Source organism: Melozone crissalis, unplaced genomic scaffold (genome assembly GCF_028551555.1).
Source record: "Melozone crissalis strain CALT ecotype California unplaced genomic scaffold, PUWL_Pcris_2 ptg000033l_1, whole genome shotgun sequence".
Lineage (NCBI taxonomy): Eukaryota > Metazoa > Chordata > Aves > Passeriformes > Passerellidae > Melozone > Melozone crissalis.
In genome coordinates, this window is record NW_026535811.1 from 6,312,958 (window position 1) to 6,331,688 (window position 18,731).

The window sequence follows — 18,731 nt, forward strand, 5'->3', positions numbered from 1 at the left end:
GGCTGTCAGGGCTCACTTGTTTTGTTTCTAACACTGTTTTACATGGATTAGCTGCTGTAGAGTGTGAGGATCTGAGAGGCACGGCTGGCTAAGCAGCTAACTAATGTCAGGCTCTGTGTCCTGCTGAGCTCAGCAGCCCACACCAGCACATCACAGTGCTGCCACACCCACAGGCAACCAGGGAAGAGGAGTCAGGCAGGAAACCTGCATGAGAGAGAGTGAGCTCATGTGCTTTAGTAAAAACCTGTGCAGCCTTGGGGCTGTATATGCATATATAAACACACACACAGAAATAATGCTTTGTTATATCAGGATGGGATGAGTGGACAAGAAGGTGGATGGAATCCTGGCTGAAGGGCAGACCCCAGAGGGTCCCAGATCCCTGTAATTAGTGGCACTGGGTCCAGCAGGAGGCTTGTCACTAGTGGTATTCTCCAAAGGTCAGTACTGGGCCCAGTGTTGTTTAACTTATTCACCAATGACTTGGATGAAGGGGCAGATGCCTCCTCAGCAAGTTCACTGATGACACAGAGCTGGCAGGAGTGGCCAACACCCCAGAGAGCTGTGTCCCTTCAGAGGGACCCTGACAGGCTGGAGAGGTGGGCAGGGAAGAAGTGTTGGAAATTCCACAAAGGCGAGTGCAGGGCACTGCACCTGGGGAGGAACAACCCCATGTACCACCACAGGCTGGGGCTGACCTGCTGGGAACAAGCTGCCCATGAGCTGGCAGTGTGTCCTTGTGGCCAAGAGTATCCTGGGGTGGATTAGGAAGAGCATTTACAGCAGGTCAAGGGAAGTGATCCTGCCCCTCTGCTCTGTTCTGCCCTGGTGAGGCCACACCTGGAGTGCTGTGTCCTGTTCTGGGCTCCTCAGGACAAAAGGGACATGGAGATCCAGGAGAGGAGCCAGTGAAGAGCAACAAAAATGGTGAGGGGACTGGAGCATCTCTCTTGCAAGGACAGGATGAGGGAGCTGGGCCTGTTCAGCCTTGAGAAGGGGACCTTATCAATGTCTGAGTATCTAAATGGAAGGTGTCAGAGGATGGAGCCAGGTTTTTGGTGGTACCAGGCAACAGAACAAGAGGCCATGGGCAGAAATTGATGCACAGAAGTTCCACCTGAACATGAGAAAGAACTTTACTGTGCAGTGATCATGCACTGAACAGATTGTCCAGAGAGGGTGTGGAGTCTCCCTCACTGGGGATATTTTGGCACTGTCTGGACACAATCCTGTATCCCATGCTCTGGGATGGCCCTGCGTGAGCAGGGAGGTGGGAGCAGATGACCACGGTGGTCCCTTCCAGCCTGATCCAGTAATAGCAAAGGATATTTCAATAGAATCAACACAGTTACATTTCACTTCCATCACTAAGCAAAACTGTCTTTAGTCAATTATATCCATCAGCTTTGGTAATTTACTGAGTTTGCACTATGTACTTGGTAACAATATCTGTTACCAAGATTATGATCTGAAAGTGTATTGCCTGTAAGAATGTAACAGTCAATAGTCAATATGGTAGTTATTGGACTACCATAACCAGTCCAATCAATGTAGCTGCCTTGCATTCTTTTCAGATACCACAGTCTCTCCAATATCCATCAGATGTGCAGATTCCAGTCTGAAAAGAATCTGTCTGGATAACGTTCCTGGCTGTTCTTTGTGAACAGAAACCCTCCTTGATGAAGAGAAAGCAGAGCTATCTAGCAAGTAAGAATGGAAGATTTTCACACAACAGTTCATACAACTGCTCAGGGATAAATCTCCTTTCCAAGCACATTCCTCCTGCACCCTTCCCCCTTTTACCTCGAGCTGGAAAGAGGCCAAATGAGGCGTGTGAAAGTTCTTAACCAGCATCCCCCTAACGCTGTTCACAGAGCAATCATTCCCCTCACTTGGGATCCATTAAAAGCTGCCAGTCAAGTAGGAAGTGCCCTTATATCTGTGTTCCTGCCCTATCTAATTTGAACTGGCCACTTAGCAAGAGGCACTGTGCTTCCCACACAGCAGAGCTGCCCCTGCCTTATCTCAAGAGGGTGTAAGAGCATTTGCTAAGTGGAAAAGCATGGCAGGGCTGGGTTCACAGCCCACACCGTGTTCTCATGCTCAGCCCAGAGCTGTAGAGCTTTCTAGGAAAACAGTGGGTAAACAGAGCAAACCCAGGAATATCTTCTGAAGCAGCCCTCATTCAATCATTGCCCTGATAGGTTTAGGCCATCCTCATCAATGCATGGAATGAAGTCTGCTTAGTGTACCTTCAACTTCAGAATATTGCTAATGGCCAGCTAAGTTTGACAGCATTTCACTAAAAAAGGCAATCACTACAACTGAGGCACATTTCTGAGGCAGAAATGTGAAATGCCTGACAAACCTCTCAGGCAAACCCAAACCAATTCAACCAACTAATAAAGATATTGTGAACACAGTCCAAATTCAACTTGAGATTTCGTACATTTAAAAAAAATCTTTGACAAATGTGAATCTAACTGTAGTTGTACAAGTCATTGATGCAGAAAAGCTTTAGAATGAAATGATACCTCTTCTTCAATGGTGCTCCTACTGTTTCTGGACAGTGGTCAACTTAAATATGGGTAACTGAATTTCAAGTTTTATATGCTAAGTCTCTGCTTTTAAATATCTCTATGTACACAGCAGTGTCTACTGGAAATATGCAAAAAATACATAGGTGCTTATTTGGAAAAGAAAACCAGCAATGTCCACAGACATAAAGAGTGAGTTTAATCAATGTGCAATTCACCACATTTAAACCAGGAGCTTTAAATTATGTCTTCTTCAGGCAGAAGGGTTAATGACCGGGTCACCTTTCTCCCTGCTAACAATCCCTTTTTCTCTGAAGGAAGCAACCACTTTTCTTTTTCAGAACCAAATACTTTACTAATTTCAGAGAATACCTTCTAAATCTCTACTTTAAAAACCTGCAGCTGCCATTTTGAAATAAAGTCTTAGAGACACCCCTAAAAGCTGCCTGTTTTTGCAATTGCATCAGTCAGCCTTCTAAAAGTTACCTCCTTACACAACTTGCCTTACTCATCAGAATAATGCATCCATTTGGAGGTTGATCACGGATCAACAGCAGTTATCTTTAAGAAAAAGGGAGAAAATAGCATTTTTTGATACAGCAAGGGCAATATAAAGTGCCATATATACATTTGGCATGGGCAGGACTGCTGTCATGCCCCCCTATTAGCCTGAGTGCCTTGTTTGCACATTTCCACTACAGACCCCTAAAGGACAGAGTGATGCTGGTGAGTGCTCTTCATTTTGCAATCAAATAATTCAGTAATTTTCCTTAATTTACCCCAAAATCTCTAAATATCTGAGAAAAAAAAAAAACCCCAAACCTCCATGGAAGTACAGCTACATCAAGAAGAAAATGAAATAGAAGTGACAAGTCATTTCAGGGGTCAGAGTAAACAAAGTGAGGTAAAAATGACAGTGCTTTTGTATTAAAAGTGTAGGTGGAATAAATCTGAAAGCTTCCAAGGAATTAAGAAATTTGAGAAATGATCAAGCTTGCCAGCCTGGTCTACACACCATGAGTGTTCATTGTAAATCCTGCACAGCACAAATAAAGAAGGAATGCTGAAAAAAATCCAAGCAGAAACCCAAAGTACCACCAAACACATCCTCAAAACTTCAGATTGGACATAGCAAATATGTTTGGAAAAACAGTGCAGGTAGTCCTTTATCTCCTATCAACCACATCTGCCGTGTGAATGTGGAAAATTATTTTCAAACTTTGTTACATACAGTTGCAACTAAGCTACCCAACAAAACCTACTTCCCAAACTACCACTGCACAGGAGAAGATGGGGCCAAAGATTGTGTAAGCACATATGTTTGTTAAAAAGCAATTATTTCAAAAGGACCTGACAAATCTCTGTATACCTCCCTGTATCTGGGTTTTATTATAGATATTGCCAGACAGGGATATTTTGCCTCTATAGCTAAGAATCTTATGCTGGGAGATACGAAAATAAACTAAGATAGTGAGTGACACAGTCTGGAAGTATTTGCATGGCAAATTGAATTATCCCTTCTTGCTCAGACCATTTGTTTTTGTTTGGCAACAAACACAAGGGTTCAACAATAATATTGTAACCACTGAATGCAGTGGAGTTTTATGAGGCATGAATTTGGCTCAGAATGTGCAAAGCCTTCCCAAATTCAGAGCAATTTATCACTGATGTCTTCCCTTCATTATTTTAAATGGAAACAGAAGAAAGTTCTCAAAAAGAGACATCTTGACCTCAGTTCAGTTCAGCTCAGTTCACAGATACACAGAGACACTTGGTTTCTTCAGAAGACCCCCACACAAAAGCTCAAGGACAGGCTCAGTATTCTTTAGATTTGTTTTAAAGACAAAAAAAAAAAGGATTTAACTCTAACCTTCATAATTTTCTCCCCATAAACCAGAACAATGTACGTGAGGAGCTAAAAGAGATTCTGGCTATTTTGACAGGGCTGTCTTACTCAGTTCCTTTCTGACAGAATCCATTAGGAAATCATTTTTATACAGCAAATGATTTTTGAAATTTTTATACACCATGAACAAATCCCATGGATTAATGATTTCCAGAGTTCACCCTCTTCACCTTGGGAAAAATCCAGACCAGAAAAAAATAACAGAAAAAACAACCCAGGGAAAGGAGTTTTGTCATTAGCTCCCTCTGTTTAAATAAAATCCTTTCCCCATCATGTAGGTGAGGCAGAGAATTGCAGTGGGTTGGTAGGGTTCCTAAAGCACTCAAAAAGAGCAAGTGGTTCTAAAATATTTTTATACATAACAAATCCAGAAGTGCTTTCCATGACACTGGCAACTTTCACTTCTGTGGGCTGTGGAGCAAAGTTGGCAGGGAACCACGAGAGGAACAGCAGGGACTGCTGGAGATCAGAACTGAAATCCTCATGAGAGGAGCCTGTAACTGCACCAAGGGGAAAATGAACCTTCAGGAATGAGATACCTCAGCAGAGCTGAAGGCAGTGTTTGCACACAGCTTGAATTTTACTTGTTTTCTCATTCCCTTCCTTTCAAAAGCAAGGGCAGTCACTCAAACTCTTACCCCTAAATAAACTCATTGCACTGTGCACACCTCACACCTCTTTATTATTAAAATCTCCTTCACTTGAGCACTTCACCCCTGTAAGTTGTGTTAGTTACCAGGTTAAATTTTTGAATAATAAATTAAATTATAGAAAACTGTGAAACTGGGTAGTCAGACTGATGATACTGACAATTATTATCAAGGGGAAAAAAAAGTATTCCCACAAAGCAAAATTAGTTTAACAACTGTTTGCATCTTGTACATCACACTGTGGATTTAAACAGGATTCTCCTGACCAAACTTTTGTAGGTGCAACTAGGCAAGTTTTGATTTCACAGAATCAGATTTTATGATTCTGTGAAATCAATCTGATTTATTTTCAGAGAGTCAGATTTTATGCTGATTCCTTCTCTACAAAAATACAGCAGCTTGAGAGTAAGTTAGAACAACCTGCTTCTGTTTTTAATGCATTCAAGCTTTCCAGCACTTTAAGAGTGAAGCAGCAAGTACCCACATTTCTTGCTGGGCTGTATTTTGTCTATTCCCTCTCCCTGTTATAAGGGATAAAGGCAAAGAGTGTCCCACACTGCTCTGAAAGCAGAGCAAGGCAGCAGGGCATTGGCAATGCTGATGGGTCAGGGCTGTGCTCTGCTCTCTGTCCTATTGCTAATGCAAACCAGAAGGCATTTCCTAAGTAATCTACCAGAGAACACAATCAGGGCTTTTCCTGTTCAGATGAACTATAACCCCCCTGTCTGCAGGTGACAGGAATCTTGATCTTGTCCTTCTCTAACTCTGGCTCTTCATTCTGCTCTTGCAGCTCTCTACCTGCTGAAAGACACTTTGAAAGGTTTATGAAGGTTTATCTATCTTTAGGAAGTATTTTTGGAGTTGCTTACTCTACATTCAAACACAAAATCCCATTAATAAATACACCTATGGTATAAGTATATACAGTAGTTCTTATCTAAAAGTTACTTTAACAATCAGATGTAGTTGGAGAGCCCATAGTGAGCCTTCTGTGAGATGGAACTGTAAATCCTGACATGTCCATCAGTCATTATGAACTTCAACAGCCAGGAAAATGCAGGGTCTAGATTGGCTACATGCCCTTACTGTTTTTATTTGAGTTACCATTCTCTGGAGCTTATTTTCGTAGTTAATACACTGGAAAGCTTGATCCTTTTGCTAACATTGTCCATCTCCCCTCTCCCTCAGTTTCTTTCCTCCTAAATGACAACTGAAAGGGTTTGGCTGCAGCTGCCGGTCCTGTGTCTCTGAGTGTCCTGTCTAGGAGTGCCAGAATCACTGGGAAATAGTAGAGAATATCACACAAACTGCAAGGAATAACTCTCCTGGAAGTGGCCAGGAACAAGAATGTCTGAGTGCAGAATTCCTACTTGCTACAAAGACCAAGCCACTAGTAGAAGATTATGTTCAGCTGCAAATCAAAAGAGAAAATAAGACACAGACCTGGCATAATCTCATCTGGCAGAAATGAATGATGGCCTTGTTGCAATTGTTTTGCTGAAAAGCACAAATCTCTACAAAAAGAAGCCAGCCATCTGTTTTGAATGTTTTAGACTGTAAGTATCTACTTGTGTTCTTCTTTGATCTGTAAGAATAATAGGAAGACAGTGATACAGTCCAGTTGCACCTCTGTTGTGAGTGTTTAAATTCATCCCAGAGCTGCAGATTACAAAATTCCATCTGGAAATTTCAGTTTTATCATTGTGGGATCACAAAGAAGATGAACAGTGTATCAAGATCAGTTCTTTTGTGCTCATAGATATAACATTCTTGGACAGAGAATACATTCTTCTAACAGAAATTAGTTATTAACAGCAAAATAATAGGTTTAAAAAAAAAATAAGCTAGCAGAAGAATTGTTCTCCAAAAAAAGAAAAGGACCAGGAGTGGAAGCTGACTTTGTCTCAAGGAAAGCATTCTTCTCTATCCCTCCTAAGGATAAATTAGTTACATCATCCTATTTGAGTGCATCTCATTAGGGTTCTTACTAAAACGTTGCCCATCCAAAAAGGGGGAGTGAAGAATCCTGATTGTCACCAATATAACCAAACAAATCCAGCCCCTCTCTCTGTCAGGACATGTTTAAGCAATGCAAGATTATCTCATGGAGCTGCCTTCAAATTTTGCACAGGGTATGTCTCCAAGGCAAGCACAAGACACTTTCACAATGCTTTTACAGACCTGGATGAAGAACTGTAATAATATCATTATTATGCTACACAATTAGTTTGCAGATTTTTAGAGAGGGGAAGAAATGACTCTTCAGAAGAGAAGAGATGACAGTAAAGAACAAGAGACAGTGGTCTAAAGAGTTTGTCCAGCACGCTGGAATGGCAGCTCCTTGAAAATATGGGTTATTTTCCCTTTTCTTGGGAAGGAAGAGGATCTTGGAAGAAAAGTAAGATGTGGTAAAAGAGTCAACTACCAATCTAACACAATTTCAGGAACAATTTCAAAATGAGGTATTAGAATCACCATCATATCACTTTAACAAGACAATTTCCAAATCTCACACAGTAATAATACCTTGCACGTATACAGCACTTTTCCCAAGCAGAACTTGCACTTCTACAAAAACTTCAGCTCATTTTACAATTAGAGAATTTGAGACAGGGAGAAAGAGAACAAGTGAGTGGTTGGAGATGATGCCAGGAAAGAATTTATCTTCTGAATCGTGGTCTGGTACTGTGTCCAGTAAATTACAATGTAATATGAGTCAGGCATGAAGGCCTGGTGGTTTTGACCATTTTGCATGATCTAACAATGAAAAAGACCAGACTGAAAATAAATCTAGTCCAAAGGCTTATGAGGTCACAGTGTAGTGAGTGACAATACTGAGAACCTCAGAAGTGTGACAGCAGCACAAGCAGTTCTGTACAAAATGTGGATTGTGGAGGGAAGCTCAAATTTATGCAGTGAATTAATGCCTGTGTAATTTAAATATGGAACTCATAATGAAAAACTATTTACTTCACCATAAGAAATCAGCATCAAATAATATAGAAAAAAAATTCAATGTTCTCCTCAAACTTCCCAAAGTATAGATATTTTTAGTGTTGTAGAGATCCCAATGAAAACTTCCAGTAGTTTGTCTGCTCTGGTAAAGATTACATTAAACCTTGAGATGACCCAAATATTTTCCTGTAATGACTTACTCCTCTTTCCACCACAGACATCACCTCTGAAATCTGAAGTGTTAAATTTTGTGAGTGCCTTCAGTACTCAACTCACAATACTCAGTGCTTCTGAGTTAAAATCTGTCAAACTCAAATATTGAAGAAAAATGTCACAAAGAGCCTTTTTGTCTTATAATATTTTTAGGGTAATAGGAATTGTCAATATTTTCATTGTCTTGAAATAACCCCATTTTTATGCATTCTCGTTCCCTGCTTTTGATCATTCCACCATTGCTCTAAGTATTATAATTATTTTCAGTTAATGAATGGATGGAGCAGATTTCTGAACCACACCCACATTTTCTCCCATTTTAGGCTGCGCTTCACAAGACAACTGGATGAATTGAGCAGCTTTGGGAATCTCTGTATGGAAGCTTTGCTTTACTTCCCTCACACGGCACACACCTGGCACAGATTTACAAGAATAAACACCCACACACCTATCCTTTTGCATGTATTAGATCTCCTAAGGTGTAAATTCATATTATTCTTGATAAAAGTGAGTGACAACTAATTAAACCATTGGCCTGAGCAGTTTAGCATTTGGGAAAGGCCAAAGAGCATCCTCATGTGAAATCACACTGGAATGGACTGGGATGTAGAGGAGGATAGAGCTCCATCTGGGGAATAAAAGGAGTCATAAGAAATTCACACAGCAAGGAAACAAGCTGAGGGAAAAATGCTAGGAAAAACTATTTCAGGATGAAAGATGGTATTTACATTGAACTATAAACTGAAATGTAAACTACCATCCTCAGAAATTACAGGGAGGGTGCAGATGTTTATGAACAGTGATCCATTTCAGGGGAGCTCTATCTGATAATGCTGTCATGTACAGACTTGGCATAATTAAATATTAAATTCAGACAATTCCAGAATGCTGGAGGGGAAAAGCCTTAAGACATAAACCATAAAAAGAAAAGAATGTAGTTAACTATTGTACACAGTTTTTTGTCTCCATGTAATCTTCAGTATTGACCAGAGGTGATTGCATCCACAGACCTGAAGGAACTTTAAAAAACAAATTTACTGCCAAGTCCTATGCTATTAATTACACTTTATCATTGTAATACATAAATTTAATTTAACACATGGAGGTTAGGGACTCTGGAACTTACATCATCTTAGCTTTTACAAAGAGAATAAGGACTTTTTTTTTTTTAATGAACATGGAATATCACAGTAAAAACATGTACTCTGCTGGGAATAACTGGCTTGGGAAGCATCCATCACCTTTATACCTTCCCTGCTGATGTATGCACGACAATGTCGAGGCTGACAAGTTTCTCTGATGAGATGAGGGGAAGGCAAGGCTGCTGGCTGACTCATTATTTTGACTGGGATACTCTGTAACAGCTTTCCTGACGAAAGTGCCTCAAACTGGAGACATAAGCTGTTTTTAATGTCAACCACCCATTAATTCAGAAAACTATGAAAACCATACTCTTAGCACAGTTGCATTCTTAAATGCATCAGCACATGGGAGAGGAAAGAGAAGAAATCTTTCTCAGTGTTTTCTACACAAACTCCATGCTTGCTCCAGAAGGAAAATCAGAATTATTCCTACCTTCACAGTGAGCGTCCTCTTCCTTTTCATAATTCACTTACCTGCTCTCCCCTGTTTAATTTCTGTGCTGCAGCTGATCTTTACAAGCATCACCTCTAAAACTTTTAACAACACACACGAGCGCACAACCATTGTGGGAGCGTGATTCAAAAGGAATGTGAAATCAACAGCGAGTGCAAATTAATGAAGCACTTTATCAATTTGTCCACTGAAGAGATTTTCTCAGCTCAGACCCCAAGGCATGAAATTCAAGTTTGACACTGCCACAGCTGGATTAAATTTTTCAGATGGTTGGCTTGAAAAGAGGGACTTGATCTATGCAGACAGACTAAGTCTGTAGTTAATTGAGCAAGTGCAAGAGATGAGAGTGCCTTATTCTCTCATGAATGTTTTACAAATCTAATACAAAGCAATAATTTTCAGAAATGCAAGGGTCCAGGATTTCCACAGAAATTTTCAGTTTTCTTTCAAGTAACTAATATGAAAAAAATCAAATTCTTAGAAAAAAGTGCACAGAAAACGACGTGAAATATTTTTTTCTTAAAAGGATAAGTGAAGAAGGAAAAAGTTTCATCTAGATTTTAAAATACTGTCATCAGTCCTTTAAAATACTTCAAGCACTTCAGAGAAATATATTCTGCTTTAAAACTGATACTCCAAGGCATAAATGAATGCTGTGTATTGTAGGGTAATAATCAGTACCTGACTCCTGGCCAGTAAGAGGTTTTTTTGCTAAAGAACAGGCTTGAGGAGCAGGCTCTGTCCTCTGCACTGCCTTTCTTTTTGGAAATGGGCATTGTTGTGGGGACAATTTGAGAGCACAAAAGAAAAAAATTGTGGACGTGGACACAGAGAAACAAAACATACTTTAAATGAAAAACAGCTCCTAATTCCTCCCCCACTGTTTTGCAAGAATGAGGGAGATGGAAGGGAGAGAGGAAGGTTCAGGGGATATTCCTCTGTGCCTTCACATTTATAGACAATTCATACTCCTAGTCCATCTAGAGAATGCTGTACTGTGAGCTGATAAATATCTGTGACTAGTTAGGTCAGCGTGCACGGCAGCAATCTCTGCAGCAGATCTCCACATGCTCAAAACCTTCAGAAGGAACATTATCTTCAGGAGGAACATTATCCCGGAGCACATTCTTTACAAACCAGAATCGAAAAAGCACACATAGGTTTGGCTAGGGCGCAAACTGCTTTGAAAAAGAATCCCACTGAAAATATTTGCTCCATGAAGCCAATGACAAATGACACGAAAGACATTTCCTGCTCCCTCGTACTTGCACAGAAACTCAATTACATGCCCTGGGAAGCTCTCCCCACAACATGGTGAAACAAGGAGAGGATGATTGGAAGAGGAAAATCACAAACTGCACATAAACACACGAGAAACACCCTCATGCAGGGGCATGGGAGCAAGGGGAGGGAGCACAGGCAGGTTTGACACAAAGCACAGCGGTGAGGGTGGGAGTGACTGTCGGAAACTCTTCTGTTGGCAGGAGAGGTTGGTTCTCACCGTTCTGAACAAAATGGCTGAGCTAAGAGCATCTGACTGGTTATGCCCAAATACCCTCCTCCTCATCCTAGAGGGTGCACAGGAAAGCCCCAGAGCAGCATGGGAATGAAATAAAGAGTTGGTTAGTATTTAAAGCACATAAAGTACAAACAGTAGTACAGAGCGTTTCTATTCCTTATGCTGTATCCTGAGCCTCCTTGAGGTACAGCCCTCTCTGCTCCCTTGGAGGCTTTGTCAGCTTTCAAAATGCCCCTTTGCAAAGGGGAAGGGCAATCAGAGCCTCCTCCCACCCCCTCTCCTCCCTACTGCCCTCCCCTATGGGGTCTTTGCAAGAATTTCTATAAATGTCTACATTTTATTTCATCTGCGAATGCTACGCTGCCTTTATTTGCAAGCATGTACTAAAGTTACATGCCAGAAATGGTTTCAGCTCTCTGTAAACTTCAGAGTAGGAACAACAGATATTCTAACATTTGCACCAAATTAAGATTAGGAAATCCATTTAATTTTTAGTATTAACAATTTCACTCTCCTGAAAAAGGAGAGTGAAACACCAACATCTTCCAAAAACACTGCAGAAAATTCAAGCCAGTCAACATACAGTTGAGGAAGGTATTAAATTAAGATGCCAAGGGAAGTTCCCTTGAAAATCAGAGTTTTTCTGTTTGTTTGATTGTATATCCTCCTTCTTGTTTTCTGGTGCAGACATGAAAGGAGATTTCTCAAGATCTATTTTTGCAGGGTGAATAAGTAATTGGCTTTTGCCATTTTCCTCTTGTACCTTGCTCATTATTTCAGTGTTTCACAAAGCTGGCACTTAAAGGTCTAGAGAGATAAGCTTCCCTTCATATCTCACCAATTTCTACATGAGTCAGAGGGCAAAGAGAAGCATTCCTTCCCTCCATTGAGGCAGTGATTAATGATGGCTAATATTTTAATTAAACTGCAGTGGATGAGATTACAACATGGGATGTGCAATTATGTTGGCATTTTCTGTGCTACCCAAGGGATGGTTAATCTCTCTAATAGTTATCAAGCACACGGCTCCTGTGCTTTGTAAATGCCACAGGAGGCTCCTCATTGCTTTGGAGATGGTAAATTGATTTTCCTTCAGTTCATGGCCCATTGAGTTTGTGAGGGAGCAGTCTGTGCTCATTTGGCACCAGGGCTGGGATTTCCTCGTGGGAAACGGAGGGAATTGCTTGTATGCAATCCACAGATCAGAAAGCTGATCTTGGAGCAGGATTTCCTGCTACTGAAGACAAGAAACAGTCCTGGACACTCCACACACTCAAGCTACTAAAATCTGAGTATGTCACACAGGATCCGAGTCTTGCATTTTAGGAGAGTGAAGTTTTTGTTCCCTTTTGCTCCTTTTCAATGTACCTCCTCTCCACCCACCTAACAACAGCTTGGTACCAGGAATTGTTCATTCAGGAGTTTGCACAAAGCCAACACAACAGCAACACTCAGTTCTGGTTTATAACTCCATTCTGGAATGCTACTTTTGTTCCAAAGTACTGCAAGCATGTCATGGGAAACTACTTATGACACAAAATCATCAGCCCTCACAGCAAAAATTACTTTACAAACAAAAAAGAGAGAGGCATTACCTGGTCAGGGGAGGGCTTGTGGTTGGTTTGGTTGGAATGGGATGAGGATTTGAGGTGGTCATCCTCATAGTTGTCAGCCATCAGCTTCATACGGTTCTGAGTCTGTTCAAAAAAGCAAGAAAAAAGAATCTCAGTCTACGTTCTAGTGTTATCATGGGTACTAAAGGGAACAAAGCATTTATACAAGTGCATATCCAAAATCCATACATGGGAAAAAACAAGACACATGCCTAGACATCAGTTGGTATTACCACAGAGAATTGGTAAAAACTGTGGAGACACATTCCAACCTGTTCCCTTTATGGCTAAATTAGTTGTGCAACTAGGTGGATAATCTGACTTGTACCTATTAAAATTGTGCTGTACAAGAAATTAATTTCTTCTTAGAGATTCTTGGGATTAAGATTCAGACACCAACTTGGAGAATAATTCAATGAAAACATGAGTTAGGTGTCCCTAAGTCAATTAAAAAAAACCAAAACAATGAAGCCCTCAGAAAGTATTTAAAAACCAAAAAGTGCACAAGCTGAAAATAGGTTATTACTTAAGAAGTCCATCCAGTTTCAATATGCAAATCAGTTTTCAACTGATATATCAAAGAACAAAAAAATTCTGAGGCTGGTCAGAAAAATGTTAATTATACAAAAGCCATCCTGTGAGGAAATAAAAAAGTTAACAAATACATATTGGGGAAGAAAAAGTGTCATAATGAAGGCTTATAAGATTAAAACCTGGACACAATCAAGTAAAGAATTAGCAAAGTATGAAACAAGTGTTTTTGTTTTTCTTCAACTTCTTAGGACATTTGCAGTTCCAGAAGAAATAGGATTTTGAAAAACACACTGTAGAAAATAAACTGTGTAAGAATAAATGGAACTTAACAATACCATTCTAGGTGAGCAATTACAAAGAACATTACAAAGCCCTTTTAACAGACTACTCTGGAATGAGGTCCCTGAACATGTACAAACACAAATAAGGAAAGAAATGCACCTGGAGGAGTGTCCCAGCTCTCCGTCCAGGCAGCAGGGACACCCTGTGGGCAGCCCAAAGGGCTGGGTGAGGGTCCTGCACAGCCAAGTGCTGCCTCCCTGGGCATTTTCTGGGTGCCAGGGGCACTGGGAACTCACACATGGAGCAGCCCCAGAAGTGACTGATGGCATTTCTGCTCCCAGCTCAGAAGGCACAAAGAGCCCCACTTTGAGCTTTGGGAAATTTTGTATTCTAAGGAAATCAAAAGGCTACCCTGACCTACACTGGATATGATACAGAGCAAATTATCTACAGCTAGACATATGAAATCATCAGACATGCACTAAAATGAAATGTCTTAAATGAAAGCTCAAAGCTGACAGAAATGCCAGCTGTGGAGTCAATCCCTTCATAACTCCATGGTTTCTCACTGAAAACTCTGAGTTTAATGAGCATCTCGAAGCTAGAGAATGCACATTCTACTTCTCTCTATTCAGATCATGAGAGAAGGTCCAGGCTTTGAATCTGGATTTAATTTTATTTTGGAATAATTTAACAAAAGCTAATAGTAAATTGAGCTTAAGCAATAAGCAATGTCATCATGTAAAATTTTCATATTGTTTGCTCTGCTTTGTCAAGCAAGTTTTGAATTCCAAGTCTGACTCATCTTTCATAAATCACTACTTGAAACATGCTACATTAATCCTTAAACAACCAGTTTATCATAAAGGCACTTCTTAATATTTATTATTTCATTATATTTAAGGTTGCCTCTTCAACAGTTTCTTCTTTGCAATGAGAACAATTGATTCTAAACAATTTCACATTTCCTTGGAAATTTACTGTTTTGATAATAAATAATAAATTCTTACATAACTTTTAGAGTGTGTGTGTGTGAAGAAAAGCTATTGAAACACAGATGTTTAGCAGAATGCTGGTACAGCACATTAACTGTCCTGAGAGAAAACGTAGCTCTTCTCAGATAGAGGCAGCATGTTTTATATTAAAAAATAAAACAAACCCAAACAAACTATGTTAGCTGGTACAGGTAGAGAAGAATATAAACATTGCAGAGATCACAGACTGGAAGGGTCCCACCTCCCTGCTCAAGCAGAGCACATGGCACAGGATTGACTCCAGAGGGGTCTGGAATATTCCCAGTGAAGGAGACTCCACACCCTCTCTGGACAATCTGTTCAGTGCTTGGTCACTGCACAGGAAAGAAGTTCTTCCTCATGTTCAGGTGGAAGTTCTGTGCATCAGTTTCTGCCCATGGCCTCTTATCCTATTGCTCAGCACCACCAAAAGAGCTTGGTGCTGAGCAACAGGACAAGAGGCCATGGGCAGAAATTGATGTACAGAAGATCCCCTGACAGACACTGTTCAGGTCCCCTCTCATTTGTCTCCTCTTGAGGCTGAACAGGCCCAGCTCCCTCTGCCTGTCCTTGCAAGGGAGATGCTCCAGTCCTTTCATCATCTTTGTCACTCTCCACTGGCTCCTCTCCAGGAGCTCTGTATCCCTCTTGTCCTGAGGAGCCCAGAACAGGACACAGCACTCCAGCTGTGCCCTCACTAGAGGAGCAGGATCACCCCCATGCTGCTGGCAGTGCTCTTCCTGATGTACCCCAGGACACCCTGCTGGCTCATGGACAGCTTGTTGTCCTCCAGGACCCCCAGGACCTTCTCCTCAGAGCTGCTTTCCAGCAGGCAGGCCCCACACCTTATCTCTGTTGAGCCTGGCTATGCCTTCATCCCACTTCAAATCTATTTTAAAGCCCTCCCAATGAGCCCTGCTGAGTCCTGAGCCAAGATCCCTTTTCCCATCTGATACAGGTGGACCCCATTTGCTGCCAGCAAGCTCAGAGTTGTATAAATTCACCCAGGATCAAAAACCACAAAATGCTGCTGTTTACACCACTCTCAAAGCCAGGTGTGCATCTGCATGACTTTCCTGTTTCTTGCTCCATCATTCCCTGCAATGGCAGCACAGAAGAGAACACAATGTGTGTTCCAGATCCCTTGGCCAGTTTTCCCAAGTTTCTGAGGCCTCTCCTCATTGTCCTTTTCCTTTCTGCTGGGACTTTGTTGCTGCCCACTGAGAAAACCGTAAGAGGGTAACAATGAGTGGGCTGCACCAGGCTGGGAAGTTTCCTGGTGATGTCCCTTACCCAGGCCTCAGGGAAGCCACACACCTCCCTCTAGGCTGGGTCTGGTCAGCAAAAGGCACAGAGTCCCCAAGAGAGAATTCTGAAGTCAAACTGAAGAGGTTATGTGCTTCTGTCACTTAAATTGGAGTAGAACCTACTATTAATACTTGGCAGCAGGTATTGAGAAGGTGGCTGATGGAATTGGGCTGGTTTAGCCTGAAAAAGAGGAGGCTTTTTAAATTTACTTGATAGGAGGAAATAGAGGACATAAAGCCATTGCACGGGATAGGTCAGGAAAGGACAGATGTAAAATGGAACACAGAAAATTCTGATTAGAGATCAGGGAAATTCTTGTCATAATGAGGTGCATCAAATGCCAGAACAGGCTGCCATGAGACAGTGGCATCTCCATCCTTGAAGATACTGAAAATGCAGCTGGACAAGGCCTTGAGCAAGCTGCTCTAATTAGTGATGCTCTCAGCAAGTGGCCAGACACAGAGGTCTGCTCCAACCTAAAATATGCTGCAATTCTTATTATTTGGAATTTTCATCAGATCATTTCAGAGTTTCAAAGCTTAACTTTTCAGAAGAAGAGGGAGAGAAATTCCAAAATTCCTCCTATTTGTCAAATATGGTTTAGTTGCTTAGCTGCATTAGGGCCCTTTGAACATTTAAACCTAGAACAAACTCTGCAATGTCCTGATGGTGAAAGGGATCAGTTCACCTAGAAAGACATTTTCTATGTTCCCCCTTTAATTCAACCTGACCTCCCCACTGCAGCTGCTATTCATTTAAGTGTGAGTGTGGCAAGTCTTGGCAAGAAAATGCCAAAATTAGCATTGTGATTCCATTAAAGGAACTAATTTATGCATATATATTGGATTGAAATTAGGCAAAAATCAAAAGATGGAAGAAAAGTAGCTATTTTCCAAAATTTAAAGCCCAAGCAGGGTTGCAAATAAAATATATAATATTATAATATTTTCACAATTATTTTTATATAAAACATAGGAATAGAAAACTTCTGCTAAGACTGGACTACTAATGACAAACTTTTAGTTTAAAATTTTAAAAATAACTGTAAATACATGAACTGAATTTCTCTCCTATTGCTCCTCCACAGGAAAAAAAAAAAAGTCCAAAAGGATGGAAATTTCTAGACCAAATGGCTGTTGTAATGATTTAAAAACAAACCGTTTACTTTTCTGTGGGGAACCACTCCAACATCCTGCAGTCCTGAGCTGGTTTGTCATGGTGCTATTATACAATCCTCTCCCACCTCATGAGGTTATGGCTCAGATCCTAGGGCAAGCATTTCTACATCACTGTAAAAAGTATGAACAACAAAGTGGTTTAACCACAGGGTCCTGTGAGAAAATAAATGAGCAGTGCAGACAAATCAGTTGTGTCAGGAGTGCTTTTGTCTAAAACCTCCAGAGCTGCAAGCAGAACTAGCAGTGATAGGAACTGGATGTCAGGTTCAAATTTTGCTTATAAAAAATACCATGTGCCCTGACAGGTATGTTCTTCAGGCATGTGCAGAAAAAATGCTGGAATGAAGAAAACTGGATAAAACACCACAACCCAATTGGTTTCGTGATTTTTTTTCCAGAAGGTACCTTCATTTCACTTTTTTTTTGACAGATTTCATAAAATTATTCCTGGCCCTCCACTTAGACCTTCTCCAAAGCCCCCACAGCCCTTAACAATGCTCTTCTTTTCTTCCAAGAGTCACCATGCAAAGAACAGTCCCAAACCCTTCACACTGGTGTAAATTCTCAAATACTCAAGAGCCAGCACACACTCTCCAGCTCCCAGCTGAAAGCCAGGAGTGACTGAGGAGGCCTTGGCTCTGCAGACCAGAGTCTGTGAACTGCAGGTCTAAAACACCACATTTGCAAGGCTACTGCATCTAAAAAACTCCAACTTCTCCATGTCATATATTAGACTTTACATTAGAAATATCAGATCTTGCTCACCCCTCCCTTTCTGCACCCCAGAATTTCTGTAGTTTTCCTTCTGCCTCTTTGATACAGTTACTGTTAATGCCTTTTTTACTTCCTGTGTTATTTAGGTCTTCTTCTTCCCTATCCCTTGCTGCAGCAGGCAGTTATACTGAAAGAAAAAAGCACCAGGGGAAAACATGAGATAAATCTGGTTTAATAATGAATGTGAATGATGAGCATCAGAACTTCTTCAAACATGCTCTCTTTGGTTGTTTCATGGCCCTGCCATGATTTCACTGTATTTTCATTACTTTTTTTTTCCCTGGGTACCATACAGTTCACTTCTACCTGCATCCTATAATCACTAAATATTTGAGTAAACAAGGAAATTATGACAGTTAAACTGACATAACCAACATCTGAAAACTTTCATTGCAAACTGCACATGTACACTCTTTTACTTGCCTTAACTGTAGCCATAATTAGTTTTTAAAGAATCACTGAGTTCCTCATTCATGGAAGTACCTCTTCAAAGCACTCTCTCACCTGTAGGTTCCTAAAAGTAGATTATTTTGTGTCCACTGATGTTCACTGCAGGCCACACTGGTAGCTTGCTTGTGCCCCTCAACATAAAGACCAAATTAATAGATTTTATCACAGTTAAATTATTACATGAGAAAAAGCAGAACTGATGC

General features: G+C 40.8%; 1 protein-coding gene across 8 annotated transcripts in view; it reads right to left on the reverse strand.

Moving 5' to 3' along the window:
* The window catches only part of ERC1 (ELKS/RAB6-interacting/CAST family member 1), a 266,470-nt gene that overhangs the window by 13,693 nt on the left and 234,046 nt on the right, over window positions 1–18,731 (reverse strand). For 7 of the 8 annotated variants that reach the window (XM_054281944.1, XM_054281943.1, XM_054281942.1 and 4 more), the window contains 2 exons: window positions 12,972–13,073; window positions 11,359–11,425 (listed from right to left, as the gene is read on the reverse strand). In XM_054281944.1, the coding sequence (XP_054137919.1) occupies window positions 11,399–11,425; window positions 12,972–13,073 (129 nt within the window). In that variant the 3' untranslated portion in view covers window positions 11,359–11,398. The remainder of the gene's footprint in view (window positions 1–11,358; window positions 11,426–12,971; window positions 13,074–18,731) is intronic. The other variant, XM_054281949.1, reaches the window with a different exon arrangement.